The sequence below is a fragment of the Pipra filicauda genome, unplaced genomic scaffold (genome assembly GCF_003945595.2).
Source record: "Pipra filicauda isolate LSUMZ 115617 unplaced genomic scaffold, ASM394559v2 scaffold100_size2392355_pilon, whole genome shotgun sequence".
NCBI lineage: Eukaryota > Metazoa > Chordata > Aves > Passeriformes > Pipridae > Pipra > Pipra filicauda.
This window is the reverse complement of record NW_024103441.1, coordinates 662802-690048: the sequence shown is the minus strand read 5'-3', so window position 1 is coordinate 690048 and position 27247 is coordinate 662802. Positions and strand designations below refer to the sequence as shown.

At 49.7% G+C, this 27247-nt stretch overlaps 2 protein-coding genes across 3 annotated transcripts; one reads left to right on the top strand and one right to left on the bottom strand.

Moving 5' to 3' along the window:
- Window positions 1-921: 921 nt before the first annotated feature.
- Window positions 922-13917, bottom strand: MRRF (mitochondrial ribosome recycling factor). 2 transcript variants are annotated; one of them, XM_027741351.2, is made up of 7 exons: window positions 13644-13917; window positions 12681-12879; window positions 12298-12453; window positions 10944-11062; window positions 8093-8184; window positions 2354-2513; window positions 922-1122 (listed from the first exon to the last, which is right to left on the bottom strand). In XM_027741351.2, exons 1-7 carry the CDS (start codon window positions 13845-13847, stop codon window positions 1045-1047), a joined length of 1008 nt encoding a protein of 335 aa, XP_027597152.1. In that variant the 5' UTR covers window positions 13848-13917; the 3' UTR covers window positions 922-1044. The 2 variants fall into 2 exon arrangements, with proteins under 2 accessions (XP_027597152.1, XP_039236818.1); XM_039380884.1 differs by lacking the exon at window positions 13644-13917 and adding an exon at window positions 13548-13556 and having other exon boundaries at window positions 923-1122.
- RBM18 (RNA binding motif protein 18) lies at window positions 13491-25917 on the top strand. Its single transcript, XM_027741352.2, has 5 exons — window positions 13491-13916; window positions 19452-19578; window positions 20713-20799; window positions 22573-22658; window positions 24022-25917. Exons 1-5 carry the CDS (start codon window positions 13804-13806, stop codon window positions 24179-24181), a joined length of 573 nt encoding a protein of 190 aa, XP_027597153.1. The 5' UTR covers window positions 13491-13803; the 3' UTR covers window positions 24182-25917.
- Window positions 25918-27247: the final 1330 nt, after the last annotated feature.

The window sequence follows — 27247 nt, the reverse complement described above, 5'->3', positions numbered from 1 at the left end:
ATCTTCCTTTATTCATTTATCACGGTAAGGGCTTCGGCCAAAATACACAAAGCAGAGAAATTGTTGACATGTGGGGCCCTAGCAGAGCAAATCCTTCATCCTCCTCCCCCTCCCTGCGGCACACAAACTCACTTTTTGGGAGTTGTTTATTTAAGGAGTGCAGAGCACTCGGCGCTCTTTGAACCCGAATGCCTTGGGAGCAGGGCTGGGGGGCTGCCACCACCTTCCTGCTCCTGCCATCACCAAGGCCGTTTGCTGCCATCAGGAAATACCTGCTGGCAGCGAGGAGCTGAGCTGTGTGATGTGCTCAGGACCTTGTCCTGCTTCTACCTCCTCCAAGCCCACAGATGTGGTGCTAGTGGCTCGCACAGGTCCTCTGTAACTGGTCAGAGGGGCCAGATACCGGTTTTGGGAAGTTCCTGTGTTGGCTTTTGGTCTTCTCGGTCCTGGCTAAAGCAGCTGTGCTGACAGCACTGGTTTCAATTCTCTGCCTTGGGCACCACAGAGCCCCTGCCCACCCTGCACAGCCAGTGCTGAGCTCCCTCACCCCTTCCCAGTGGAGCAACCGCTTCCTCTGGGACACTGGAACCCAAGAGAACACACCAACCAGGAACTGGCTGTTGCAAGGATGATCATCAACATCTCATTTTGACTTTTTTTCAAGAAAAAATAAGTTCTGAGGTTTGCAGCAGGTTCCCCCTGCACGTGTTCCTAGCTCCTGCTGGGCTGGTGGTGTAGGAGCACAAAATGGGGTGTGAGGTGAGCAGGGCAGTACTTCCTCCTGCGCTTCCCCGGGAGCCCTTCCAGCCGCCTCCAGTCCTCCTTCCAGCTGTTTTCTTTCTCATTTCACCCAATTCTGTTCCCACCTGGATGAACAGCGAGCCGAGCTCCACCCTCCCTACAGCACTCGCAAGGTGGGCAATGAGAGCAGCCAAGGCACAGATCTGCTCATCCCTGAGGCTGCTGCCTCCAGGCAGGGATGATTGCTGGGGCACGTGGCCGTCCATTCCTTGCCAGGGGGCCGTGTGTCCATTGGGATGGTGTTTATCCAAGCAGTTCCTTGGTCTTTGCTGCCAGCAGCTTGTCCATCTCAGCGACAGCCTCATCTGCCATTTGCTGGATCTGTGGCAAGACAATACAAGTCAGAGTCCTGTGTGAGGGGATGCCAGAGTTTAGAGGGAAAGGAGTGACTTCAGGGCAGGGCAGAGACCTGCTGGTGCTGGCACCAGAGAAGAGAGGGCTGTTCCCTCCTGCAGCACTATCAGAACACACAGGTAACAGCAGGAGCCTTAGTACGTGCCAGGAATACACACACCCAGTAACCATCTGTTTGTTTCTCGTAAAAAGAAATAAAATGGTGGTTGTCCAAGCCCTGCCCAGGGATCAGCTCTCCTGGTAACATGGGATGGACACGGCAAGAATGTAAAAGGGATCGAAATTTGCAGGCCCTTGAGTAAGAGCAGGTAAAGGCTGGAGCACAATGGGGGGTATGCACTGGTTTCACAGGTTTAAGTTCTGCTTGCTCCCAAGGTCTAATGATGACCTTTCCTCATGAGGAAAAATTTGGGTACAAGAAAAAATTCCACTGGAGATGTTACCTCTACCAATGCAGAAAACCATCTGTCTGCTCTGGGAGAGCTGCTTCCCAACAGGATTTGGTTACAATGGCATGGCCATTTTTCCTGCTTGCACAAACACTCTGGATATCGATGTTTATTTTTGTGAGCACACAGAGAACTGTCCCAGAGCATTTGCAATGCATCTAACTTTAGCTGTTAATAAACAAACAGCTAAGAAGTAATGGCCTGCCTTCAGAGGCATCAATTCAGCAGAACACTTAGGCTTGTGCCTGAGTTTATGCCCAAGTAATTGACTTTAGTGACATCTGCTCTTAGGGAATTAGGCATGTGCTTAAGTATTTTCCTGAATTGGAGCCAAAAACTCTGGACAGAGATAATCTTGCTAGCCTTTTCATTAATAACAACTGAAACAATCCTCATTAACACCCGCTGTGTGCAGTGGCACTGGGTGAGTGGTGGTACAGGCATGGACGTGGATTGTTTTGCTCCCCAAATTCAGCTGGTTTGTGCAACAATCCCTCGTAGTGCAAAAGCTTTTGGGGAATGTTTTTTCCCCTGTGTCAGCTTACCATGGTTCATATCATAAATTTGGCTTTGAGATTGAAGTCCCCAGTCTCACAAAGCAAAAGCAAATACAACAGCCATTGACCAACTCCAAAAACAGCCCGTTCCCCCGCTGGGTTCTCAGTGATGGAGATTTGTCAGCAAGGGCTGGGACAAACACACCATTGAGCTCTGAGACACCAAGATATGGCAGAAGGGAAGAAAATTACCTGCTTTTCTAGCAGATAGATGGTATCTTCTGACACTTTGCTCTTGGACTTCTTCACCTGGCTGATGCTTTTGCTTCGCACCTTTCTCAGGGCCTCTTTGGACTTGTTGGTGGCCTGCTTGGCCAGCTTGGCCAGGTTCTCCCTGTGCTCCCTGGTGACCCTAGAAACACAGGGAGAGGAAAAACACCAAAAGAAAAACAGTGTCATGTGTGGTAAAGCCAGATTTATTTTCTGTGATGGACTTTGGGTAAATGAGTGATCCTCTCTGAATGGTGAGGCCCTGGCCAGGGACACCCAAAAGCTGCTGGTGTTAGACAGACCTTGCTCTGTTTGGAGGCCCTGTGTATCACAGAGCAGAGGGACTGAACAACTCAGGGCACGTTTTTATTCTGCTTTGGTCCACCTGGAAAAAACAGCCACCTCTGCACAGCATCCCCAGGGCAGCAAGTCTTGAGCCTAGAATGAAAAATTTCCAGCCTGGCCCTAAGCTGGGGAACTTGGACTGAATCTTACTTGGTTTATAGTTGTTGCTGCAGTGACTGAAAGTCATGCTGAAATGTTCAGACTTTCCTTATTTCCTGCTGCCAAAGCATTCTGTGGGAAAGAGGAAAAATCCAGCTCCAGACTTGAAAGATGGAACTGAAAAGTGTCATCCTGAAAAGCATAATCCTGCAAAGCTGGGAGAAAACCTTAGTTCCTGAAACTCAGATTTGTCTTCCTGCAACTGAAAAGCCTGAATTAAGGACTGGGAAGCTACAGAGTTTATCTTTCACTCAACTTTATTCCAGCTCACCATGACCAGGATTTCCCACCAAGATGACGTGAACACCTGGTTGGACAAGAGGATGCTGCTGGACGTGGTCAGCCACAGGTAACTTGGCCCACCTTCAGCTCCACCTTCCCCCTGACATGGGGCCAGTTATTGCTGTGGTGCCACAAGAAAATCCTGAATTTTCCATTCCAAACTGAAAACCGCAGGTGGTGAGAGGGTCTGACCATCAAGAAGTCTCAGGAATGGCTGGGGTGTCCCCTCAGCTCTGGTAATGCCCCAGCACCTACAGCTGATCACTGTCAACTGCTAGTGCTTAACAATAATATTTTAATAATTTTCACAGCTATTGGAGTTTCCAGGCTGCCTGGAGAGAGAAAAACCCCAGTGCTCTCGCTGAGACTTGCTAGCTCAAGGGAGATATTGCAAAATAAACATTTCACAGGAGTATTTAGAAATTGGCTGTAGCAGCCTGGGTCACCAAAACACTGGGGCTAAGACTTTTCCTGCAGAGAGCTCAGGAAATGTGGGGTGGGGGTGCCTGGGCTCTGCCCCACAGTGGGTGTGTGTTATGGGCAGGCTGTGGGGGCACAGTGGGTCAGCAGGTCCCTTCCCTGCAGGCAGGTCTCTCCCAGCAGATGTCTGCAGAGGCACTGGCCTCTTGCCAGCCATCTCTATTTCATGGTGCCAGAGGGAACAGGCTTCCCAGAACCAGTTAGAAATTACAGGAATTTGGGATGGCTAGGAAAGCTGGCAGACCCAGAGAGCAGCATCCCAGCCCTGGCACCCAGGGCACCCTGGTGCCTGTCCCCTCCCTGGGAGATGGCCAGGGAATGTCACACAGAATCAAAGAATATCCTGAGTTGGAAGGGACCCACAAGGACCATCAGTTCAACCCCTGACCCTGCCCAGGACAACCCAACGATCCCCCCTGTCCTTGAGAGCATTGTCTAAACACTCCTGGAGCTCTGGCAGCCTTGGTGCTGTGCCCACTGCCCTGGGGAGCCTGGTCAGTGCCCAACCACCCTCTGGGGGAAGAACCTTTTCCTGAGATCCAACCTAACTCATCACATGTGGCAGGAGGCTCCCGGTCAGCACAGGCTGAGGAGCGAGCAGGGATCCTTGTGATCCTCGTGGTTTCCCTGCATCCCAACATCGGTGCCTCCAGGGCTTCTCGTGTTCGACCTCCCTGGCCAGAGCTCCTGCAGCACATTTGGAACCACCAAAGCCGGCTCACAGGCAAAGGTCCCCGTGAGGTCAGATTCTCAGGCAGCTTTTGGGGGGTGGGCTGAGCAGTCAATCCTGGCTGCTCAGCTTGGAGGGGGGAGCTGGAAATCTCTCCCATCTCCTGCTGGGTGGCGGGGGAGCCGCTCAGCGCTGGGAGCCGAGCGCGGCTTTCGCGAGCTGAGCTGAGCTGAGCTGAGCCGAGGGTATCACTCGCCTGCCTGGGGCTGCCGAGCCTTGAAGGAAATGTTTTTGTTTATGCAGCGCTGCCAGATTTCCTCTGCTTCTTGGCACGGGGTCACAGCTTTCATGCCTCCTTGTCTGTCTTTATTAACACCAATTTCTTTTTATCACCGTGCAGTGCCGGGGAGTTTCTCAGTGGGTTTTATGTTCCAGCCAGACTGTGTGTAAATTCTCAGCAATGCTACCAACAATGCCAGAAGTGGACGCTTTTCCAAGCAGATGCTGTTTCTGGTTAAGGAATCCATCAACACGAGCCAGGCCCATGGTTTCTAAGGACAGTTGTTTAATCCTGCCCCTAGATGTGGGACTTTTAAGCTGCTCTTAGGTATGTTTTCTTTTCTGTCTATAAGCCAATCCCCACTAGTAATCCCTACCCCCACTAAAAGCTAAAAAAAAGTGTGAAGTGAACTTGGGGAAGGGGTGCCAGAGTGGGAAATGAGGACAAGGTCCCCATCTGTCACCTCTGATGCCCTTCCTGCAGCTCACAGAGCAGCGGGCTCAATTCCTGCTGTTCCCCCAGGGACCAGGACAAAGCCTGGTGAATGACATGTCAGGGGGGGTCACAACACACACCATCCCACGAGTAACATCTTTTTTTCTGCCTCCCCCAGCTCCAGTGGTTCAAGCCCTGCAGCCCTCGGCAGAGCAGACCCACAGCGAGCTCGACAGGGCTCGTCTCAACGCAAGACGTTTATCCGGGTAAGAGCAATTTCTGTATCTCAAACACGAGGAATTTCCTGTGAAGGAGAGGGATCAGTTAAAGCAAAGCAGGCTTAACTAAACACTCTGCATTCATAATTGCAGATAAACACAGGGTGCAGCATTTATTGCTCAATAAAAAGCAAGTGACAGACTCCTGACGATGAGCGAGTGCAGCTCGGAGCAGCCTTGGTGTGTTTTCAAGTGAGATTTTTTGTGTCCTTTCTCCCCATAATAGGTATCTTTGCATATTTCTTAAAGGGTAAAGGGAAAAAAAAGCTCACAATGAGTCATTAAACTTTCAAATGAGTCATCTGGCTTTCAGTAAAACATGTGTAAAAATATTACCGATTTACAAACAATATCCAGTGTAACACAATGGGTCCAAAAAAGATGAATCTAAAAATGAGGCAATACCATAAAAGACACAAGGTCAGGTCAAATTCGGCCAAGAGATCAACCAATACAAACGTTCCCATGGCTGGTTCCTTTTTTTATTTTTATTTTTAAACCCCTGGAGGCTACTTTTTATACAAATAAATATTGCCTATGCAGCGTTAGCCACAGAAACAGGCGAATGCCTCGGGGAGCAGAGGGATCCTGGCAGGCAGCAGAAGTAAACACCAACCACACGAGTGTATTTTTTCTGCTGAAACGGCAGTGCAAAACCTAAACTAACAGAATAAATACTGAGAAGCAAACTCCACTTTTAAATGCTCAGCTGAAACACTCTGGAGCACAGCTGGACCTGCACAAGGCAAAATACGACACACGTGTGTCCAGCTGACAGGTCAGAGTGAGAAGTGGTTTTAATGACAGGTAAGGACAATTTGGGTTTGGTTTTATTTTTAGTGCGACTTCTTTTCATGGAAGAACCAATTTCTGCAGAAATAATATTAATATCTCTTAATTTTGGATGTGTTTGCTCAGTTTCCATATCAGATGTAATTTTGGCAATTTTATTGCATCTGTCTGTCATATATCCTCTCATAAACTGTTGGAAATAATGAAAAACCTAGAAAATTTTAAAAAGCAATTCAGGGATATAGTATTAAAGAGAGGCCTCTTGCAGAATTTGATTGTTTCTGGCCCCCTCTTTGCAACAGGGGGTTTTAAAAGGCTGGAACTGTCTGCTTGTCTTTTCAGTAAGTGGATGAAACTCCCAAAGACCCAGTCATGTAACTGGAGACCAAAAGGGACTAGAGGTGCCAGTGAGGGCAGACCCACAGGACACAGCTCCCAAAAAACCTTAACTCAGGACTTCCCAGGCTCCCAGGCAGCCAGGAAGTGACCAGGAGCTGCAACCCTGACACACCAGAGGAACACTGGAGTACACCAGGCAGAGCTTCCCTGGGAAGAGAAGACTTGTTTTCGCTCTGCAGCTCCACAGAAGATGGTGACAGACCATACACATTTGTTTAAAAACACAGTATTTTGTTAAAGCTCCGGATCTGCAGTTTTGGAGTTTCCTCCCCTGCAATTCGTATTCAAGGATGACCCAAGTGCCCATTAACAATCAAACCACTGTGCAGCAACCCGGGAGCCTCAGCAATTATGAAGATAATGGTGCCCTCCTCCTCCTCTGCCTCCTCTCCTGAGGAATGGGGGAAGGGCAGGGAGCACGGGGAAAGAAAATCAGCAAATAGAATGATAATGTCATTGCCTCTCACCGACTGCAACGGAAAGCTGCAATTAGACTTCTCTGATGAAAATGCCGGGTAAAATTCCATAGAATTTTTTTAAAGGAGATCTAAAGCATAAGAAATACCTGGTTCATCTTTACCAAGAAGTCACCTGCTTGTGCAAGGGGTTTGTGCACTCCCTGCATGAGAGCTGTTTGTCTTTACCCCAGGGTGTGAGTTCATCTACAGCCACACCTGCCCAGAGTATTTGGATGTTCCATAAGGTCTGAGCACCCACAGGAACCCGTGAGCTTTCCTTGTGCCACCCAACCCTGGTGCCCATGTGACAGGCACTGTCTGTGCCAGCGAGTGGAGCTGCTGGGAGCCCGAATTTCACCTGAAAGGACCCCCATTCCCAGGCAGAGCCCAGCATGCTGCAGTCCAAAGCACACTAAGGGATCATCAGGATGGCTTCTCCTGATCACAAACTGAAGCACGGATGCAGTGGCACCTCCTGCCTTGTCCAAGGGCTGGGAGACACCTGTGATGGGTGAGGGAAGCAATGCTCATGCCTTGGCCAGGGGCAGCCTGCTTTTCCATCAGCCCCACACCAAAACTTCCATGCAGCCATCAGTTACACAATGTGTATTAGATGAGAAGAGGGAGCAGATTTTTCAGTCAAAGCTATAAATTTCCTGCCTCTCCCTTTCACCACTTCCTTTTAGTGCTCTCTGCACCAAGGTGCTACTCATCCCTAATACTACTGGTTCACTAAATTCACTCCTGCCTTACTGCTGCTCTTTGCTGGTGTAATTCTGGGAATTTAGAGCAGGGCACTAAAGAATCAGCTCCTGAGTTAAAGCAATACAGGTTCAAAAGCCTCTGGCTCTCCTGCAAAGTGCTGCAGCCAGCAAGGACCAAGATTTCTCTGCATGGGGAGGATGAAGAACAAAACCAACCACCAGCTGCCAAGATGTGATGACTTAGAGCTCAGGCACTTGGAAGAGGTTCCACCAGACACTTTCAGAGGCTCAGATTTTTTTCCAGACCTGAACTTACAGCTATTTGGAAAGCAGCTGCATCAGGATATTCAGCAGTCGTGCACGTTTACCCTCTGAAGGGCACTCACTGCAACCTACTGTGTTGTCTTGTGTGGTGATGAGCTCGGGCAGTGATACTCACTTAGGAACTGGCACCCGAATCATCGTCCCGTCCACCTCGGGGTTCAGGTTCATGCCACTCTCCCTTATAGCCTTCATAGCTGCAGCTGTGCTCTGTAAAGCAGATCAAAAGGTAAAAGGGAATTAGGAAATAATCATTCCCATATGCCAGAACTCTGTCAATAGTTGGCAATCCATCTCCATGGAACATGGAAACATTTACTTCTGTTACCAGTAAGATCAGGAAGTTACATTGGTGCAGAGAGCTTTGATCAAACCGAATGGGAAACTACGGCCGCTCGTATCGGGGTAGGGGGGCAGCAGGGGGGGAGAGGGGAAGGCAGGCAGGCAACAACAAAAGAAAACTGTTTTGTTTCTTTGAAACTATTCGAATGGTTTGAGGCAACGCAGAGTGAAACCGCAATAAATTCCCAAGGCAGAGCCTGACTGTGGCGAAGGAGATGAAAGATTCTGAGCATTTAAAAATTCCAGCTGAATGTTTCCCACTAGAAATCAGCCAGTGCCAACTCTGAAACGTTAACAAACTTAACCACTTCAGCACTACAACCTGACCACAGGACATCGGGGCGGCAGCAGATGGCTGAGAAACAGCGCCCGTGCCCAGCTCCGTGTTTATTTTACAGCTCATTACTGAGGATTAACTTCTCAAAACTCCCCTGCCACTGGCTGATGCTCTGCTCTGCTTAAAAGGTGGGGTGGCAGGTTTTCCTGGTGACTGCAAGGTGATTAAAAGGCTTCACCTCCATCCCAGGGCACGGGTTGTGCCTCTAGAGAGTGCCAGGCAGAGTTAAAGCAGAGTTTGGCCCGGAGCTCCTGTGAGGCTCTGCCAGGTCGTTTTGTTCTTGACATTGCCAAGCCCAAGGAGTTTGTGTTCCTGTGGCACTTGTGTGGTGTTTCCTACCAGGCACGATGCTATTTCTGATCCTCTTTGCCATCATTAACTTCAGCTCCAGGCTGCTGCAGTGTTTATGTCATTCAAACCGTATTTGTGAAGCTCAGCTTTTGTCATCTGAGGCACAAACTAAAGCTCTGCAGATTTGTTCAGGTCCCTGACACGTGACATCACTGAACCTAATGAATGCTCTGCTGGTGTTCTGTAAGAGACAACTGCTGTCCTCTGAAACTACAAGGGCAGAGAAAACGCAACCAAAATGATCTCAGCACACTAGGAATAAAAAGGGACGGTGGAAAGAAATGCTCAGTAAAAACTGTGTTGTTTAACACAGATATTGGAGGAGATGGAAGGAGGGGAAAATATTGTAATATTGCTCTTGCAGCCTATGAAAAAAAAAATACCTAAAAAACCAGCATCTTGTTCAGTTTTATAAATCTTGGGCAAACAGACTTTGGCCCTGCAAGCCCTTTTCTATGATTGTTTTATTTCTCACTCTTCGGGCACTTTTATTTTCTTCTCAATGTCATGAAGTACTGATGACATGCTGTAAATGATGACATCAAGTAATCGTGTCTGTAATGGTTTTAAAGAGTTCAGTCTATCACAGAACAGTTATGGTATAAGGCAACTGTACTGAGAGAAATAGTTCTAGTCCAAGTGACAAGTGGTCCTTTGGCTCAGAAAGCAAATGCAGGCAATGCTATACAGAGGATATTTAATTTCTCACATGCCCATTTCTCAGCCTGAGGTCCTGTTTGACACGGGGTAAGTCATGGAGTGCCTTCCCCGGCCCTCTCAGCGCCGGCTCTGCAGGACCTCGGCGCACTCGCTGATGAGGGGCCTCTGTTCTCCAGAGCCTTTGTACACTTTAAGAAACACTTAGGCATCAAGTGCCTTACACTGACCTCCTCTGAGACTTTGCTGACTTAATTAATAGGGGAAAGCCTTTGCAAAATAAATAGAGATAAGCCCTGGCAAACCTCCAGACGTGGGGTGAGATGAATCGCTGACCCTGCGCTGGCTCCTGGTCCCATTGCCCGGCTCTGCCTGTGGGAGCTGCAGGGCACCCCAAGGGCTTGATCCCCAGGTGGGATTTGCACTGCTGCCTCATTTAGGGGCAAGTCTAAGGCTCCTGCAGAAAATTAAGGGAACTTGTCTCTCACAGAAGATAACTTAAAGCACCTCATTTGTGTCCTGACCAGCAGACACTGCCTAAGGAGGAGCTCACCAACCTCAGCAGTGCCCAGCTCGAGCTCTGTGACACTGAGCACAGCTCAGTCCCACCAGGGAGGCTCCTCAGAAGCTCACAAGCTCCATCAGCAGCTTCTCCCATGAGCTGTCAGAGGTGTCCCCAGCCCTGGTGGTAAGTAAGCAAGTTCCAGATGATGGTGATGGTGTGTCCAGCACAAATTCCAGCTACATGGCTGGTTCTGTGCCTGGCCACGTCTTCACAAGGAACTGAATTAACACAACAGGGCAGGCACAGTGTCAGAGACATGTCTGTCACTCAGGTGAGTGTGTGTGTGGGCTCAGGACTGCTGGGTGCCATAAATACATGGCAAAGGGGGAGGGCTGGCAGGGCACAGGGAATCTTGCCTGTGACTTAGTGTTGCTCTGCAGATCCACCTGACAGGAAAGCACTCCCCAGAGCAAACCCCTTGCAGTGTGGCACTCACTGGATACAGCCCTGAGAGCAATCCCAGCATGGAACTCTCCTGTGACCCCTCACAGCTGCAGGTGAGCTGCTCTGTGAGCCAGGCAGGGCTGGGGAATCACTGTCAGCAGCAAAATACCCCTTCTGTTCTGTGTCAGCACAAAGTGACACAGCCCAGCCGGAGCTCCTAGCCCTGCCACATTTGACTGATTTTGTCTAAGTGTTCCTTTGCTCAGCATCAACCTGTTTGTTCCCCTGGTAATTATCCCTTTCCACTGCCTTCAGTCACGTGTCCTTCCTTACCTCTGGAAAACTGGTCATGTTCACTATCATGAGCTGTGGTGATTTCTGTGAGATTTGCCCCAGCTGGTTCAGTGGAAACTTCCCATCTTTGGTCACCACAGTTATGTGATCCAGGGCCCCTCAAAAGAACCAAACACAGGCACTTTCAGTATGATACAGCAGTTTGCAGCAGTGCTGAAGAAAAATGCGTCTGCAGTGTCCCACTTCCCTCCTGCTTTGCAAAATATAGATGTTACAAAGGAAAAAAAACATGTTTATTCAGACTTCAGGTGCTGTTTGTGTTCAGGCATCCCCTGTGCATTCACAAGCTAAATATTTCAAAGCTGCTCTAAAGCACAAAAACATGAAAACAAAACTCGTGTTTGTTTTTGCTACTAGAATAGGAAAACTAAGCAGGATTGTTAAGAATGAAAAGGAAATAATTATTTTTTAATCCTTAGTATTTAAAGAAAATAAAAACGTGGCTGTAAAAATCAAGAAAAATATTGTCTTTAACTTAGCAGTGCTCTCTTAAACCTCTCTTTTTTTTCCCCCAGGTCCCCAGAGGGGTGTTGTACACTGCCTAATTTAAGGTATTCAGTTTCTCCCTGAGCTACTCTTAATCTGCTCTCTAGTTTCTGCTGCAAAATGTTAACAGGCCAAAAGGCACATGGGACAGGAGGTACTTTATCAGTGGAATTAAAAAAAATACCTATGGTTAAAATAAATAGTTAAGAGACCAAGCTACGCTTTCCAACTCCATTAAAGACAGAAGTGCCCCTGCCAGAGCTGGGGTGGTGAATGATTCAAATTTGGTCATTGTTTAATGTTAAATTTTATCCCTGAAACTTGATACACTCACAAATGCGTGGGTTCAGAGCGTTATAGTAACTGTGGCTTAGTCAAATATATTCACATTTCTTCCTAAAGCACAAAATCCACTAAGTGAACGAGGCTTGTACAGGTCACTGCCCACAAAGACGCACAGCAAAAAAAAGTTTGTATATGCCAGACACCAGCCTGATGGCAATTTCCAAAAGGCTAATTTGATGGCAATTGGATTTTTCCTGCCCTACTGCACCATTAGCTGACAACCTGCTTCTCCATCACATCTGCAAACAGTTCAGTTAGAGACTTTTGACATCTCCCACTTACAAAAGCTATTTCCAGGAAGCTATTAGCCAAAATGGATTCTTCCTGGTCAAGCTCAGGGTGAAGAAAGCCTTTAGCTGGGATGTCAAGGCTGCAGCAACTGGGTGCCCCGTGAATAACTCCAGAAAAAGAAAATCAACTTTGAAAAAATCAGAGTTCTCCGTTACTGGGATTTGTACCCTTATTTACGGGCCACAGAGCACCACACAAAGAAGTTACCAACCTGGTGAGGTTCTAACACTGATGTTCCTGCTGAAATCTTCTTTCAGAGCTTCTATGACTGCCTGCATGTCCTCATTGGTTTCCTCCAAATTGATAATATCCTCAACTAGGGCAGCACTGATATTCACTTTGGCTTGGCTCTGCCCTTTACCTTTAGCTGCAGATTGCACAAAAAGAAAAAAATTAATTTCTATTTGTGACAACAGTTAGTTGCTGCATTAGAAAGTAGACTCAATTCAGAACTGAGTCTAAGATAATCCAAAGTAACTGTACTTTTTAATGATTAAAAAGCCCAGTACTTGAGCACATGTGCCAAAATATATACATATATATTATATATATGAGAGAGGGGTTGCAAAACCAGGAAAAAGCTGCTGTTTTTACCCTTTTTGGTAGCAAGCTGTCTGCTCAGCAGCACCTGATGGCCACACTGCCTGCAGCCCTCCAGGAGCAGGGCATGGCAGCCCATAGGAGCCCCTGGCAGCCCCCTGGTCAGCAGGAAGGACGAACGGTGCAGCAGGGACGGGAGAGGACGGAGCCACCTCAGTGCCAGAGCCATCATCCCAGCTCCTCTCTGACCCACCTGGAAGAGAGAAAGGCAGGGGGGCTACTGGGCCTGCTAAAAACAACCTGATTTAGGGCTTAGTGGTACTCATGGGCACAAGGTGACAGCTCAGCGACGTGGGCACTGGGTCCGGGCATCTGCAGTGGAAAGGGCTCGGTGGCTGCCAGGTATCGGTGTGGGCTCTGCACATCTGTGCAGACGGACACGGGCCTCTGGCACAAACCCCGCGGCTGCTGGAGCAGCTCGTACAGTACCGGGTGTGGGCTGAAACTTCTGCCACACGAGGTCTGACACCCCGCGGCTCCCCCGCACTCACGGGGTTTATTTATTCCGGCTGCCCGGGGCTGCGGGGCGTTCCTGCAGCCGCGCCAACACCGACGGGGCTCGGTGCCCGCGGGGCGGTGGCGGCCACCGGAGGGACGGGCCCTCGGTGCGCTCCGGCTCCCTGGACCCTGCTCCCCCCGATCCCGGCGCGGGGGTCCCGGGAATGCCGACCCCGCTCCCGCTCCCTGCACGTGCGCGCAGGACACGCCCCCTCGGGCCCCGCCCCTCCACATGACCCCGCCCCTGGGGACGCGCCCCGCCCCGCGCCTGGCCCCGCCCACGTCTGTCCCGCTCCTTGGGACGCGCCGGCCCGACCCGGCCCGGCCGCCCCCCGGGGCCCTGCGGAAGGCTGGGCTGGGAACCGAGGATCGATGGGGGAGCGGGGATCAACCGGGGGCCGATGGGCAACCGGGGGCGGCGGAGGGGAGAAGGAGGGCGGGCGCCGCCGCCTCGCTCACCGTCGCGCGGCCCTGCGCGTCCCGGCCGACGTCATCGGCGTGCGCGCGTGACGTCATAGAGCGGCGCCAAGGGCGGGGTGAGGCCTGCGCGGCCCCGCGGCGGCGGCGAGAGCGGGACGGGCCTGGCGCTCGCACCGATCCCGGACAGACCCCCGCGGCCATGGAGCCGGGCCGCCAGGCGCTACCCCTCGAGAACGCCTCCATCCTGTCCGAGGGCGCGCTGCAGGACGGGCACCGCCTCTGGATCGGCAATCTCGACCCCAAGATCACCGAGTGAGTCACCGCCCCCCGGTGCCCCCAGGGACGGGACCGTGTCCCCCCGCCAGCAGCGCAGCGCCCCGGGCCACGTGTGCGCTGCCTGGCCCTGCCCTGCCCTGCCCTGCCCAGCCCTGCAGCCCCCGGGGCTCAGCCCCAGCAGTGCCGTGCCCCGGTGCCAGCGGCTCTGCGGGGCGTGGGGCTCGTCCCCCCCGGTTTGGGTGCCCCGGGAGGCAGCACAGGCTGGTACAGCACCCCCAGCTCCTGCCTGTGCCCCCTGTAAGGGGTGACAGCCGCCCACTGGAGCGGTCCCCGAGTCCCCCGGCACTGAGGAGCAGCCCGTGGGGGGGGGATGTATCTGAAGTGTCTCCAGAGGGGCTCAGAGGCAGGTCCTTAACCCCTGCAAACAGCACCCCCCGAGGCACTGCTCGGGCTGGGAGCCCAGGGGATGAAAATATCCTTGTTCTCTAAACTGGGGAAGCGGTGGAATATCATGTTAGAGACTTTCAGGGTGACAGTGGCCAAACAACGGTAAAACAGGACACAGCCCTGGAAATCATAACCCGGAGTGGTTGGGGTTTGTTGGGAAATGAGGGTGGGCAGAGGAGATCTCATATGCCCTGGATCACACAGGGGCCTGGTTTTGTTTTGTTGGATGTGGGCTGAGCAGAGGAGAGTTTCTGAGTGACGAGGTGGGAGTGGTGTGGCTGCTGTGCTGGGTAACTGCACAAACCAAACACATGGCTCTGCAGTTTGTTTTCCCCAGGCTACAGATAATTATCTCCTGAGGAAACACAACATTTGAACAGCTAAATTGTCAAGGGAATGTAATGTGCTGTCCAATATTTGGATGGTGTGCTGAGAAATCAGTAGGTTGTATTAAAAAGAAAAAAAAGACACAAACCAAAACAATTTGGGGTTTACACACTCCTGAGAAACAAGCATTTTTGATTAACTATTGTGTGTGTCTGTCATGGAATACTTTTCCTTCCTGGTCCTTTTTGTGTGTGTGCAGGTGCTGGGGTTTTATTCTGAGTGTGGTTCATCTGAGCAGAGCAGTTCCCTAATAGCCCCTAAATGGGATCATTAATGCATTGTGCTGTTCAGCCATTCAGCTCTGGGAGGTTTCTGCATTAATTACCATTTTTATCCCACTCCCAGCTCCATTACTCTGGTTTGTCCACATTCACTGACCATGTAAAATTAGATACAGGAATTCCTGAGGGTGTTGTTTGCTGGGTCCTCAAGGATTCAGGAGCTGGTTTGGTGTGAGGGTAGGAGCAGTGGGTGTAAGTGCATTGGGCCCTTCACTTCCCAGGGTGATCCAGGTTGTTCCTCTGAATTTCAGCCAGACAAGTGATAGTTTTATATGGCAAAATTCACTGTTTTCATCACCTGGCTGAAGTGAGTTTGGTGGTTTGATTCCCCAGGGTCCTCGAACCTTGAGTGCTTCCAGGCTCCTAAATGTTTCAAGTTTGCCTGGTGATGAGTGACAGTGCTTGTTGCTTATTTCAGGCTTTATAACCCTGCTTTTGGTTTTGCTTTAAAAACGGGTTTTCTCTCCTGAAAAATGTATTATATCTCCATTTCCTTGTGAATAAAAGAGGAGGAGGTTCCTTTTAACACGTTGGCAGTGTAGAGAGAAACTGTGTGGTCCTATATGAGGTCAGTAAGTTTCTGTAAGTCATCTTGCCCTTTATGCTGAGGGTTTGCATCTCTGCTCATAGCTGCTCATCTCAGTTACCCTTGTTGAGGTTACTGCTCACATGACTGAATCACACCCCTGAAAAATAAACGGCTGTTTCCTCGTTTGCTGCTTTTATCTGTTTTTTAAGAGAGTAGCCTTTTTTATTTCTGTGCTGGGTTTGCTTAGGACTGAGTAAGGTTGGTTGAGTTGTTGGCAGAGTTTAATAAGTGGTTTTGACACTCTCAAGCAGAAATGAGTTCAGAAAGTCTTGAACCAATCCAAGGCTTCCATTTAAAGAGCAAACTGTAGCTGCAGTCAAGTGCAGGGGAGTTAAAAGGTAAGGTACACGTTGGAGCACAAGCTGCAGGAACAGGAATTTATAGATGTAGGGCTGCCCACAAATGGGGGCTACCCACAAAACCTGATGGGTTTTGGGGGGTTATTTGGGGGGTTATTGGATGACTGTGACTCAGCTGGGAGTGCTGACATACCCTGAGCACTGGGTTAGGGTGGGTCTCCTGGTGGGCATTGCTCCTTGCTGGTGATGTTTGTGGGTGACTTCTTTTATCCAGCATCCTTAAAGGACTGCCTGCCTGTGGAAGGAGATGGTATTAGGAGTCTCCTGGGAGTGTTCTTAGCAGCTGGAAGGAGGTGAGCTGACACCAGGGGACCTCACAGCTGTTTGTGACATAGGACTTCTGGTGCTGAATAATAATCCCTGTGGGGTCTGCCAGGGCAGAGTGATCCCTGCTGTGGGGTCTGCCAGGGCAGAGTGATCCCTGCTGTGGGATCTGCCAGGGCAGAGCACGAGGAGAGCAGCAGGTGGTTGGTTCTGGTTGGGTGTCCTGAGGAAGGAAACCATAGATCCCCCTCACCATCGCTGGGGGCACTGCCTGGTGCAGTGTTTGTCCCCCAGCTGCACAGCAGGGCAGGGGATGTGCTGTGGCTCAGCTCTTTGATCCCATTACCCCTTAATGCTCCCATCCCATGGGGCAAAACACGTAGTTTAGTTACGTCTCTGTGTGGCAAGTGGGGCAGAAGTGCCTCCTCTGCCCATTCCTGTTTGCAAAGCCCTCTGAGACTTCACAGCGTTTGGGACAGGCAGGGATTTCGTTTTCAGCTCTCTGGTCACACACACCTATTATCTAGTTTCCCGTAGCCTTTGAATGACCATTCATTTGCCACGGGGGGGTGAAATAGCGGGTGTTCGACTTCCTCGGGCCGCTGTGCTGCTTGTCGAGGATCCCATCTTGATGAGTCTCACCTAGAAAACAATGTGTGCACAAGTTGTTGTTGCAGCCCCCCGCCGGGTCCCAGTGGGGCAGAATTCCTCGCAATAATGGCTTTCGCATGTGGCCCGGTCCCCGCGCGGGCTCCTCGGGACAGCATTGTTCGGAGGAAGCCTTGCCTGCGTCTGAATAGCGCTGGGGGTGCCAGGAGGAAGAGAGGAGGAAAGGGAAATGGGGGAGCTGCTGGTTTGTGTCGCATCCATATCAGATGACAGGAAGTGGGGATGGAGGGTGGCCGCGGGATCTGCGGGGGGCCACGGCTGTGCCAGCACCCCCCGGCTCTGCACAGCCCACGGGGTTGCCATAGCAAAGCTTTTTGAGTGGTCTCCCTTCTTTTTTTATTAAGGCTTCGGGTTTTCCGTGGCTGGTCTTCCTTCAGTACTGAAGTCCTGGAGAACTGCTTGTCAAGTTACTGTTAATGCCCTCAATATTTCAGCAATGCAAATCATAGTCACAACCTGAAACATTTAGTTGTACAAGACCTCTGAGCTGTTCCGTGGAGAGTAGGTGACCTGCAGTTGTAGAATTGCAATTGCAAATTGCATTTGCATCCTCTTCAATCTAAATAAAATAGATGACATAAGTTGCTTCTAGACTCTTAATGAAGTTTGTTTTCAAGGAGCAACTACCACCTCGCTGCTAAGAAAGTGTTATTTGAATGCAGAGATTCTCAGAAGAAAACGAACCACGAAGAGTTCCTTTTGGCAGGACAGCTGCAGGGTTTTGTTGGTGCTAAAGAGAACACAGGGAGAATCCTCCTTGCCCTTCCCCTGCCTCTGTAATGGCCAGAAGGGGAACAGCATTCTGGTGATAGGGACTTTATTTCCATCCCGCTGAAATTCCAAGGGCTTTTTTCAGCAGTATTTTTACAGAAGCTGGGTAACCATCTCCTTTATTTTTTCCTGCTCTTTTCTGTCCCCCTTGCCTTCTGAGCACAGACTGAGGGTTCCTAGGCTTCTTGGAAGACCATGCACTTCATGTGTATTCCGAAGGATGTAGGAAGCCTCCCATAAGCAGTTCCAATGTGTGTGCTCCCGTGGGAGACAGCCCTGCCCTCCCGTGCTGCTCGTCTGTGCACACGCTGCACCTTCACCTCTTTAAAAGTGCACATCCTGAATGTCCACCGAGAGCCATCCTGTGGGATGACTCACATTCCTGGAACTTTCTTGCCTGGCTCCTGAAGCTTAACAAAGGGCTAAAGCCCTTTTCAGGCATCCTATCAGGCTTTATTAGGAAAAATGCTGTCTGCCCTTCCCATCTGGACTGTCCCTGGAGTTGCCTGGTGCACTTGGCTGGCTTGGGCCACTACTGAGCATTCGTGTCTGGACATGGGAGGTTTCATCCAGTGCCTGGTGCTCCACGGGCACTTGGTGTTATCCTGGTAGGCTTTCAGAGCACTGAGTGTTACCTTAAACACTGAAAATTGGGCTTAGACTACTTGGCTGTCTAACAAAGACTGTACAACTCTTGGGAGATGAGTCCTGACTAAGACACCCTTAATAAACAATTAAATAACTCTTAAATGCCAGGGATGGGGTCAGACAGTGAAGTAGCAACTTTCCTCCCGGGTCAGCCAGTGTTGTTAAACACTTCAGTCCCAAGGAACCAAAAAAGCTGCAAAGAACTTTCAGGATCAGATGTGGCCGAAACAACAAATGTGCTCCTTGTTTTAAATTGCTCCATGCACTAGATACTAAGCAGACAGATTTACCCTGGCTTTCCCCAGTTTTATTGGAAACAGCACACAATCCCCACTGGATGGCAGGAAGATAATTGGCTAAAAAAGTGTCTGACTTCCATGAGCCTGTCACTGAAAAGCTGTCTGAGCCAGAAGCACTGGCAGATTTAGCCTGGATGATAGTGAGGGCTGTCTGGTGCCCTTTTTTTTTTTTTTTTTAGATGTACTGGCAATTCCTGGTTTGTTCTGTTTATTCTTCTGTCTTCCTGCTTCCCCAGCTCTGCCAGGCGAGTGTGGCTGCCTGTCTGTGTGCCCTGGCCATGTCCTTGCCAGTGCACTGGTACTCCTTGGCACAGGGAAGGGATGGGACTGGCACTGCTTGTACAGGGAGTGGGAGGGCAGCAGGAATAGCAGGATCCTGAGGGACTCAGGTGCTGTGGACTGTGGGCTTGGAATGCTTGTGCTGTGACAGGAATTCAGGGGATGGAGCTTCAGGTGGTTACATCAGGGCTGGGGGGGAGGCGTGGTGGTTATGCTTCAGAGTAGGTGTGATTTAGAGAGGCAGAAGGCAAAACCCTCCCAGACCCTCAGGAGCCATTGCATAATTGCCCAAAAGCCAGCTATTAATAGATGTTCTGTGTACCCTTCAGCTGGCTCTGCTGGGAGGCAGCTTTGTGCCTCGGGGTTTTGGAGAGTCACTGATAACACCACTCAGAGCTCTGGATGCTGGAGGGGTGCTGTGCAGGGCACTCCCCTCTGCAGGGATTTGGGAATACGTGTATGACACAGCTGAACAGCTTCTGTGACCGAGTGTGAACCGTGTGTGTTGGGGGATTCCTCTTTATCTCCTCACTTTCAGTGTGATAAAGGGTGTCATGAATGTCTTCTCTCCCTTTCAGATACCACCTTCTGAAACTCCTTCAGAAGTTTGGCAAAGTAAAGCAATTTGACTTTCTCTTTCACAAGTCTGGTGCTCTGGAAGGGCAGCCAAGGGGTTACTGTTTTGTGAACTTTGAAACCAAACAGGTAAGTTGCTTTTATCTAAAGTTCTGATGGTTTCTTTCCCCTCCTTTTTTTTTCTTTAAATATTAATTTAGAGCTACAGCAGGAAGGGATAAATTCAATACCTTGTCTGCTCAAACCCATGGACTCTGACAGCTCCACTCTGTCACAGCCACTTTGTGACTGCTCTTGGAAGTAACAAATACTGATTTCCTTTCTCCTCTGTGGTCTTTCCCTGAGTCCTGCTTTCTAATGCTTCTCAGAAAGGGGCAGTTCTTTGGCCCACTTTTGCAGTGAGCTCATGGAGTTGCACTGTGGACACGATCCACACCTTGAACCAGCCTGCCAGACCACCTGAAATCCAGAACTGCTCTGGAGTCCTCCTGGTTTTAATTTTGGCTTCATGAAAGCACAAACCCCAGTTTATACAACGTGACACATCTGCAGCATCCTGGAGTGAGCTGCCCTTAGCTCTCCATTTGGGCTTTTAACTCTTACTACAAATCAAAATTTCAAGTCATGCTCCCCAGCAACATCAGAGTTGTAGTTGTTTTGTCATAATTCTGCTGGAATTGTCCAAAAGTTAGGAAGAAGAGCATGTTTGGAGGTTGCTTGTTGGCTGTATGACCTCAGTTGCTGACAAGGATGTCAGAAGACCCCTGACACTCTGGATTACCTCTAGAAAATTATTCATAGCAAGGTGGAGCAGCATTGCAACATAAATCTTCAGCTGCTGTGAGTCAGGTTTTATGGGAGTGTCCCAAAGCTGCTGAGAACAGGACTGAGTGGATCATGTCCCCAGTGCCCACGAGCAGGATCTGGAATGAGCATGGATAGGTGTTAATGAGACACATGTAATCACTGTAAAGAGCCACAGAATTTTCTCCTGTAGCATAAACCTCCCTCTGAATGCTGTATTTCCCCCATTTCCTCCCCCCAAACGAGTGGAAGGATAAAGCAGTAATGCTGCTAAGTCTCTTTACTCAGATGTTGGAGTCTTCCAAAGGTATCCTGGGCTGGGACACAACGGGTAGACTCTCTTTGCCCTCAGTGAGAGGCACTTACAGTGGGCTGGTTAACGAAGAAAAAGGTCTCTGTGCACGTGAGTCGGTTTTGACTACAGGCTTGGTTTGTTTATGGAACTGTCTTCCTGTGCAGGAAGCGGAGAAGGCGATCCAGTGTCTCAATGGGAAGCTGGCCCTTTCCAAGAAGCTGGTGGTGCGGTGGGCACACGCACAGGTCAAGGTGAGCGGCTCCTGCAGGCAAGAACTGCTTCTGCTTTGCAAAACTGAAAAACTTGAACGTTAAGGAACAATTCTTATCAGAGGTGTATCGGACTGGCAAGGCAGTTTCACTCTGTTCTGGGAAATAACTTGTGGAGTTGATGTTAACAATGTACAGCTTCTCTTCTGTACCCAAACTGTGCTGGATTAGCTGTGGGTGAGGACAGGCCCTTTAGCCTGGTGTTCTTTGTGAGGGGATTTCTGATCAGAGCAGTGTGAACACATTACTTCTATAAATGTCCATGTTTCACTCTTCCCAAACTTCGTGAGTAATTGGCTGGAAGTTTGAATCCTTCCCATTGTGGTTTTGCTCCCTTTTGGGATAGCAGAGGTGTGGAAATTCCCAATTACCGGTAACTGTGTTACTTTGTTTCACTTCTGAAAGCACTTACGTGGCAGGAGCTTTAATTAGTTTTGACTTTAAAGTAACATTTCACATCTAAGCTAAATATCCTTTTATTGCTCACTCTGTCACATAAACAATCAAGTTTTTAACTTAGTACCTTCTGGAACACCCTTGTTTTAATTTTTTTTTAATTCTCGTTTCTCCTACAGTTATTTACTATCTCATATTTGATAAAGCAGTTCATTTTTAATAAATTTCTTTGCAGATAAACCAATTTTGGGGGAGGCAGAGGGGAGCTGTTTGTTGCTCTGTTCCTTTGGGTAGTTTCCTTTTAGCACATGTTGATTATCCTACAAGCAGCTTTCTACTCTCTCCTATCAAATGTATTAGTGCATCTGTTTTGGATGCTAAAAAACCAAACCAGGTATCTTCATGGGAGGAAACCATGTTGTTTTGATTATTGACTTCAAGGGCTCTTGTCAGCACATCCAAGCTGGTGCAAATCCTGTCTCCATTTTCTGTAGCTCCTGGAGTGCCACGTGCTTCCGGATGCCTGGGGAATGATCAGGCCATAAAAGGAGTTTGAGGAGTGAGTGTCTGCTCAGCTGGAGCTGAGCTGAGCAGCTCTGGGCCTGGCTGGCCAGGCTCTGGAGAGGAACATGCCTAAATAATCACTTTGGTGCACATGGCATTTTCTAATCCCTCCGTGGAAAGATTTAACAGCACAAAACTTGGGCTTATTGTAACAAGTGTTTGTTTTAGACAAGATCAGCACAAGACAGGGAGTTTTGAGATGAGTGGCCAAGGCTCACCAGACACTGTCGGTTTGAGCAACTCTGCTGAAAACCAAACCTGACTCTGTGCCAAGCGAAATAAGGAAGCAGAACACTGCAAATAGTTCAGGAGGCCTGTTGCCCACAGAGATGACAGACTCACAAGCTGCTTTCCCCAGAAAGGAGGTGGTTCCTAACTGGTCTTTTTTATTTTTTCCCCCTTTTTTCCTCCCAGCCCCTCCTGATTCCGTGCACTCGTGTGCTTGGGTCACCTTCTGGCTCTGCACACGAAGAGCAGAGCAAGCAGAACAGTAGTTACCTTAAGATTTACCATCTTTGCTTCCTGCCTTATGTAGAGGGGAACAAGAAGTGACAGGATAAGGTTTAAGGATCCATAGTACAACGCACATAACTGGTATCAGAGTCTACATTCCCTGCTGGTACAAACCAAATATTGTGGTTGGGCTTTGTTTCTGTGCTTGGCCACTCAAATCCTTCCTAGCCAAAGCTTCACAAACCCTGAGGTGATGTTAATCCAGCTTTAAAGTGTACCTGTGGGGAAATGTTTCTTTGTTCCTGATCCCAGCTGGCTCAGTCCCTGCTCTCTTCCTTGCAGAGATACGATCACAACAAAAACGAGAAGATCCTTCCAATCAGTCTGGAGCCGTCGTCCAGCACGGAGCCGCCCCAGTCCAACCTAAGGTAGGAGGTGGGATGGGTGAGAGGTGACCCAGCTGTGGGGCTGGCAGGGAACCAACTTCTTCCATTTCAGTAAGATTAAGATTTAGAGCTGTTGGCGTTGTTTGTGCTAAAATTCTAATGTGGCAGAAGAGCTGTTTTTTGGAAGGGCAGCTGCTGTGAGGTAACTCATTTAATGTGGGACATTTTAGACTGGAAGTTTATTTTCCAACATGCAAAGCTACTTGGGCAGTGGGAAGGAAAAGAGATGAGGAGAGGAATTGGGAATGTGTAGCATTCCAGCTCCTTTGGCCAGAATATGCTTTGGACTTCATGTGGATTTCAGTGAGGGGGTTTGTGCTGGACTGATTTGTTTCAGCAAAATGCTTATGAGCAGAAATTTCTACTGTAGTGCCAGAAGATTAAAACAAAGTCACAAGTAGTATTTAACATAAAACTTATTTTATTTCTTTTTGCTGGTGTTAGGGCTGTAAGTCTTTGTCTGTGGGATGTGATAAATTCCAACCCTTGCATTTCCCTAAAGCACATAGTGCTGCTTTGCTAATTCTCAGTATGGCTGAGAGGGTGTGTGGTTTTCCTCTGTGTTGTGTCAGTGGAACCCTATAAGGAACCAGGACCAGATTAATGCATTAGCCTTCAGATAAAATGAGCTTGGAATTAAGAAGTAACAGGCTAGGAAGCAAGGAGCAGAGGGGTTTGAGTCATGCAGATTGCTAGCTGCATCAGTGGCACAAAGGGGTTGTTCTAGTGAGGATGGATGGTGCAAGAAGCCACAGCGGGGAAGGGAACATTGCTCGGTCCATATCCAACAGAGGATACTGAATAACAAAAGTCCTAGGAATTTGGGGTGTAACCTAGGATAGCTTCTCCCTTTGGGATAAACCCTGCTAATGCTGAAATAATGTTTCTTCCTGACCTAATTAGAGTCTGGGGTTTTCCCATCCCGAGCAGGCTGTAGCTGGGAGGAAGTCTGGCTTTCATTTCTGTGCTGTTCCCAGCAGCCTGCTCGGGGCTGTGCTCTGCTGCACATGCTCAGACCTCCTGAAGTGACATCATTTCACATGGAGTAGGAAGCCTTGTCGTGTTCTTGCCTCAGCGTCCTCGAGAAAGTGCTGAGTAGGTGCAGGGGCCGTTACTTTGTGGTGCTGTGATGTATCTTGGAGGAGCAAATCCGTGCTGAGGGTTGAAGTGCAGCAGTGTGGGCTCTGAGCAGTGCGTTCCTGCCTCGCTGGGGGTGCAGCAGTGGGGCTGCCTGGCCCCTCCTCGTGTGATGAGTATTTGTGTGTCAGCAAAATCTCTAGATTGCTGTAGTCTGATTTCATGCTAAAATCAAGCTCAATCTCTCTTCTGCTTTTTCTCTTTCCAGTGTCAGTGCAAAAATAAAGGCCATTGAAGCCAAGCTGAAAATGATGGCAGAAAACCCCGACGCAGAATATCCTGCAGCACCCGTTTATTCTTACTTCAAACCACCCGATAAGAAAAGGACTACTCCTTACTCCAGAGCTGCCTGGAAATCCAGAAGATGATGCTTTAGGAGGGAGTGATGGTAGCAAGAAACACTGCTTTGTATACGTGGAGTGCTCCAGTGCTTTTGTACTTTGTAGGGTGGGAAGGACACTGCCACCTGAGCAGGGCACGGCTGGCCAGCCACAGCCTGGCCCACCTGAGGGGCCGCAGCCCCTGCCAGAGCAGCTCACAGCTGAAGGCTGTTCAGAGAAGTAGGTTCCCCTCAAAGCCTCTGATGAACACGCAGACAACCTCTCGTTAGCGTGCATTCATTAGCCAGATTAGAAACAGTAACCAGCGTACGGAGCAAAGCACATCCAAAAATACTCCATTTAACTGATTACTTTTTAAGTATTTTTGAACAAAAAGTATTCCGGTTCATGTTTTAATGGAGGGGAAGCACTTGGTTTTGATTAACGTGCTGTAGTTACCATGGAAAACTTTTTCATCTCAATAAAACTCATTTTAAATAGATTTTGCAACACTTCTAGTGACTGTGCATGCAATATTTTATATGCACCAGAGCCAGTTGATTTCGCATTTTCATTTGCAGACTTCACAATGTTACTTTAGGATGTGATACCCTTAGGCTAATGACACAGCACCGGTATTTTCAGTGTCATTTAGGCTGTAGGTGTGTGCCTCTGTGTAGGAATTGGTGTATTTACACGCCACTGGTGTGCTGTGCCCTGAGCTTCAGAGTTTGTGTTCAGTGATCCCCATCAGTGGTAGCTCCTCCTGAGCCAGATGTGACAACATGAGAGTAACTGCAGCCTCTGAGACACCTGCCAAGCCTGTGACCTCAGTGTTTGCCCCCCATCCAGCCCAGCTTTGGTTTCCACTGGCTGGTAAAGGTGGTCAGCTGCCTCTTGGTGTGTTTGTGGTGAACTGGTTCTGCTGTTAGCTGGGATTACCTGCCCCAGGGGCTGAATCCACAGGTCTGAGGGATGGCTCTGGATCTGATCTGCAGCCCATTTTCTCCCTAAATATCTGCAAAATAGAAGTCTGAGGAAAAAAAAACCATTTTCCTTTGTGCACACAGTGCTGTGAGTGCGAGTGCCGGGGGGATGTCAGAGAACACGTGCTGGGGTCCAGGTGACACTGATCTCATTTTCCAGTGTGTGCTCTCCCTGCTCCCATCAGAACTCGTCGGTCACTCTGGAGTTGCTTCCCCAGTCTGGTTAATGGTGGTCTCAAACAAGAAGGGGGAGACAGTTTTTAAGGAGCCCCGGTTTGTGCTCGCAGGAGCTGCTCAGGGAGGAGCTGCAGAGCCCAGGGAGGTTTGTATTCCCTCAGCAGCACACCTCCCTCCAGGCAGAGCACGCTTCCTGCTTCCCAACCCAGCACCTGGAGCGGAGCCGTGCGTGTCTGGTGGAGTGACTGTTGAAAGATGAATTGGTCAGAAGTAGGCCTCATGCTGTTAATGTTTGCTTCCTAGTTTTTGGGTACCTGACTAAAGGGAAAAGTCATATCCTTGGGAGTTTGTACCCCTCTGAGTGTCAGGAACACCGGTTTACATTCCTCTGTGAACAGCCTGTGTTTGTCCCTGTGTGCTCCAACATTTGTAGCTCTCTGGGTCTGTATCTATATTGTTTCGAACAGCTCTCAAGTCTGTTCCCAGTAGGAATTTAGAAAATACCTGGATTCAAAGTAGGTGTGCAGTTGTGCTCCCATCAGAAACATACTTTGATATTTATTTGTATTGAAATACAATTTGTTGAAATTCTCACGGCCCTAAATAAACATTTTAAATGCATGTTTTCCTCCAGGAAAGCGAGGGTGGCACAAGCAGGAAGTGAGTGAGGGTGGTAAATGCTTGGCATCAGCCGAAGTCCACGGATAGAACCCGGGTACAATGGCATCAGTCTTTTTTATTTTAATTGTTTTTTTGCACTGCCACTGTCACTAACAGAAGTGCCTTGTCTGCAGCTCGGCCAGACTCAGACCTGGGGGAGCCTTATTGCAGGTCAGTGTTTGTGTTGGTTGTTGCTGCTGCCGCCGGCCCGGCAGGCGCTGGTGCTGCCGGCACTTCCCGGGAATGCTGCACTTCCCACGGCCCTGCAGCAAATCCAGAGAGTTCCTAACCCTGGAGCTGAGAGGAGGTAAATGCTCAGAAACGTTTTCATGAGCATCAGACCTGGGAGTTGGCATGAAAGCATCATAAAACAGGTTTGAAGGGCAGCGGGGAGCGCGGCATCGCTGCAGCCGGATCTGGAGCTGTAAGGAGGGAGCTTGGCAGCTGGTGGTGGGCAGGAAAGTGGGGCTTGGTGCCCGGCTTCCCTGAAGAGGAATTGGGCTGTTTCTTGCTTGCAGCACATAGTCCTGTCCTCTGAGGGGGTCCTTGCTTCCCCTGTATTTCCAGCAGATCCCCGGGAGTAAGGTGGGGTACCGAGGGCAATATTCACAATGTGGGCTTTTCCTCAGTATTTCTGCTATTCTTGTGCCTGTGGTGACAGTCCCTCACTTGGGATGGGTATGGAATCATACCTTCGCTATGGGAACACAGAACATTCCCAACCCCAAATTTTAGGATTCTGTATGAGCTACTGTTTGACACACTGCCACCTCATTGCTGCCTTGTACGAGCTCCAGCACTGGTGGAGGGAGCACATGGGGGTAAGAGTGGGGATGGAGTCGGTGCTGATACCCTGTGTCCACTGCTTTGCATTCCCCAGGCACTGCCCAGGCCCTGCTCCTGGTGCAAGGGGCACATTGGAGATCTGCCCGGTCTCAGCAGTGAGGGCAGGAGACCTGCTGCCTGCAGAGGCCAGGAGATGATCCCAAGGCTGGGGAATGGCTGAGGCTGGGCTGGAGTCACCCTGTTCCTGAGCCTCTTCTGACTGTGGGGCCCAGAGAGCCTGGTCTTTAATGAGCAGCACAAGTGTGAGTGGGGCTGGGTGGTGCTGGGCCGTGGTGCTGAGCCATGGCCATCACAGCCCGACCTCGCTCTGCAGTGCAAACAAACCCTGCATGGCCCTGCCTCGACCGGCTCTGCGTAGGGGGACAGACAGCTTTCGTGGCTGTGTCCATGAAAACTCCTACGTGTTTCTTCTGGAGCAGCCAGAGCTAATTGAGACCCTGCCAGC